The following is a 3,548-nucleotide window of genomic DNA, read 5'->3' as shown; positions in this document are numbered from 1 at the left end:
GAAGTGATTTCCCCCTTCTATGCATTTTATGTGATGAGATTTATGTGGTGAGATTTATGTAATGAGATTTTCTGTGATGATATAATTCGTTCTATTTGATATGATACAATGAGTTTTACATACTTGAGAAGATGGTGATTCCTCATCTCGGCAATATGTATGTATACTCTAGCTTTGTACAGAGAGTAATTTCTCAGAAGATATTCATCGCCATGCTTATATACTTGTATTTTACTCAGAGGGTGATTCATCGCCATAACTATGGATGCATCTAATGGGATACATGGAGTAGTGTCCCCTTGATTGTACCTTGCCTTCTCATGGAACTTTGGAGTCGATTTGTAATCTTCCTTAAGCTATTATCATGAAGTAATTTTCAACTGTTATTTTTTCACTGTTTTGCTGTTTTGATGTAGTAATCTGGTGTCTAGTTAAATATTGCATATGTATCTTTGCAGGTTTAGTGCTTTGCTTGCTGTTTTATACGATATTGTAGTAATTTGGCTTGTTGCTTTTCTTTTTTCAAAAGCACGTACGGGCTGTGAATTATAGCTAATAGCTATAGATTTTGCCCATGGATTGGAATATCTACGTGAGTATAGTTTGATTGGTTCAAGTTATGCATCGTAATCTGACAAACTAATAAAGAGAACATTTTAGCAAGGAGATTTCTCACCTGGATTAAAAATTATCATTGCAGGTTTATCAAAAGTTTTTGGCTGAAATCTGGATATCCGTGAGTTACAACCCGGATGTGCATGCAGGTACATCCGGATACCCAGATGAACAGTCTGAAAATTTAGTAATGTTGCCGTGTATGGTGGAGCATCAATGATTAATATGACTTCGTTGAAAAAAAAAATAGAAAGAAATGTATGATATGGAGGTGATCTGTACCTCGAGTGGTTGCTGACAATAGTACAAGATTCCAGGTATAAAGAAGTGGCTAAATGAGAGAATTATTAGAAGAATAAGCACTTAACTATAAATAAAACCAGTTGACCTCTAATATATATTTTTCTTGGGGTTCACTTGCATTTTGTTTTTCCTTTAGTACTGTTCTCCCATTCTCTAAACATGTCATCGAGTACAGTATCTAGTTGAGCAGCGTGCATGCTTCAATTGATCATCATCATCATGTATTAAAGCAATATTTTCAATAAAATAATTTTACATAACTCAAAAAACAACTCAAGTTGCAAATTGATGGTAAACAGAAGCAGTAGCTAGGGACACCAAATCCTGTTACTTCAATAAATAATGAAAAAAGAGCATAATTGCATGCGCCTATAAGATAGATCGTCACATCGGCAAAACCTTATAAAATGAGGTTTCCCACTTCAAAGAGCATAGCAACTAACTTTAACAAGCAACTTGCATACACATATGCAAAACAAACATGATTCTTCACTCCCTATGATAGCAGATGCCCATTTGCTGATTCGTGCTCATGGTAGCATTATCTAAAAACCATTAGACAGGATTGAATTTTGAGAGTGTGAGAGAGAGAGAGAGAGAGAGAGAGAGAGAGAGAGAGAGAGAGAGAGAGGGGGGGGGGGGGGGTGAAATTAGGGGTGAAAGAGAGAGGGAGGGCGAGAGATTAGGCAGATAAAGGTATTATAAATTCAAACCCTTGGTTCATGAGAGCCCCGGCAACCCATAGCTTCAAATTTGGCAAGTTCATCTCCTTTTCCCAATCTCTCACCTATTTTGATCAAATGGCAACCAACGAGTTAGACTTATGAAGACTTGAAGGAACAGGAAAAAGAAGATTTAGGAAGAGGAAACATGGCATTATAGGGCTAGAAAAAACCATACATTTAATGTGAATGTGAGTACAAATCTGTCAGAAACTGTGGCCAAGTTGGAACTCTGAACAATGAAGCCGGTAAGGGATTCAAGAGCTTTGTAAAGTGATAAAGCCACCCCTCTTCCCTTGCTGCTCGCCAATCTCACATAAAACTCTCTTTCCTCCACTTGAAACACATCCATCTACATTGACACATAAACATTCGTAAGTACTTTTCCATAGCAGTATAAGACACTGAGTGATTTCTATAAAATGAACCTGTATGATCTTCTTGCAAATCAGATGGTTGCCTTGTTGCACTTGAGTCTTCTTAGGGCTATCATGAATTAGTCCTTGATCATATCTTTTTGATCCTGCTAAAGATGCTTCAAGACCCGCAATCTCAGCTTTCAGCTTCTTAGCCTTCATTTGCAGGTCTTGCACGTAAAGCACAGCATCTCCAACAATGGAGGCCTTGTCCATCTGCAGTATATGATGTTTAAGCAATATCGTTTATATAGTCATGCTCAAGATTTGCAATTAAATCTGCCATGCAGCCATTCTATACATGGAGATAACTTCATGTGTAGCAAAATTGGACTTTCATTTAAAAAAAAAAAAAAAAAAATACTTGACTTTCTAATTCCCTTTTGGTTTCAGCAAAACTTCTTGATCATCTAGTTATAATGAATTGGGTAATCATCATAATCAGAGATGAAAACAAATTATGTTCACCTAAAAGGGCCAGACATACTTTGGTTATGTTAGGGACCAAGGAACGCAATGCATAAAGCTTCTCCTTCATCCTTCCCCTTCTCCTACGCTCTGAAATCAAAGTTCTTGACCTATCAACCTTTCCCCTCTTTGTCGGCGTCGTCGTTGTCGTGGTGGTGGTTGCGGAAGAATCCTCCTCATCAATATCCTCATCATGGTCCATCGCATTCCCATCAAAACTTGGCAACTTATGAAAAGTCGAATCTGGGACGTCGGACACCATTGTTGCATTGTAATCATACATGTCTCCCGTGGTCGATACTCCAAACTGGTTATCCACAAAACATCCATTGATAAGGTCAGTATCAAAATTGACAACTGGGTCTTCACATTCTCCTCGAATCAACTCGATGCAATGATTGAAGTTAGCCTCTTCGATGAAATCATGCAACTCAAAGTCATTGAGGTGGTCATTGAGGTGGTCATTGAGGTGCATCAATGAGTTTTCTGCAGAGGCATCCATATCCCTATCAAATTTCTCGAGGGGAAGAAGGGTTTACTACTAATTTGTTACGAGTACGTACATTCTTGAAATGGTTTATATAAATTTTGGTATGAACGGAATCAAATCGGAAGTTTTCTAATGTGCGAATTAACCCCATTAAAATATAGGCGGTTGACAAATCTTAGGATTTTAATACTGGAATTAAGGGAATCACTCGGTGTAATCATCATGTATGTCGTAGTAGTATTTAATTAATGTTTATAATATATACTTCCGACCAAGAAGAAACTGTACAGATAATTACATTTTTTTTGTTTTTTTTTTTGGACTACATAATTGCATTATTCTGTTGTCTAGGATTCTCTGGACGGTTTAGAACATAGAAGAATACACAGAGAAAGTGATGTGACAATTTGCGATATTGCGCATGCATTTGTTTTACTAATTAATTACTAGCTAGTTGATTCCGTTTAGACTCTTAATTTATACTTTTAATTAGTAGCGATTTCTCATATGACATCAACCCATTTAAAGTTAATT

At 36.9% G+C, this 3,548-nt stretch overlaps 1 protein-coding gene across 1 annotated transcript; it reads right to left on the bottom strand.

Annotated features, from left to right (window-relative positions):
• Positions 1-1,566: 1,566 nt before the first annotated feature.
• Positions 1,567-3,026, bottom strand: LOC122282209 (transcription factor FER-LIKE IRON DEFICIENCY-INDUCED TRANSCRIPTION FACTOR). The gene is made up of 4 exons (XM_043094160.1): positions 2,544-3,026; positions 2,069-2,272; positions 1,819-1,992; positions 1,567-1,705 (listed from the first exon to the last, which is right to left on the bottom strand). The coding sequence occupies exons 1-4, from the start codon at positions 3,024-3,026 to the stop codon at positions 1,601-1,603; spliced, it is 966 nt and encodes a 321-aa protein (XP_042950094.1). The 3' UTR covers positions 1,567-1,600.
• Between the last annotated feature and the right edge of the window lie 522 nt (positions 3,027-3,548).

This window comes from Carya illinoinensis, chromosome 11, assembly GCF_018687715.1.
Source record: "Carya illinoinensis cultivar Pawnee chromosome 11, C.illinoinensisPawnee_v1, whole genome shotgun sequence".
In the NCBI taxonomy this organism is placed as follows: domain Eukaryota; kingdom Viridiplantae; phylum Streptophyta; class Magnoliopsida; order Fagales; family Juglandaceae; genus Carya; species Carya illinoinensis.
This window is presented reverse-complemented; position numbering and strand designations above follow the sequence as displayed.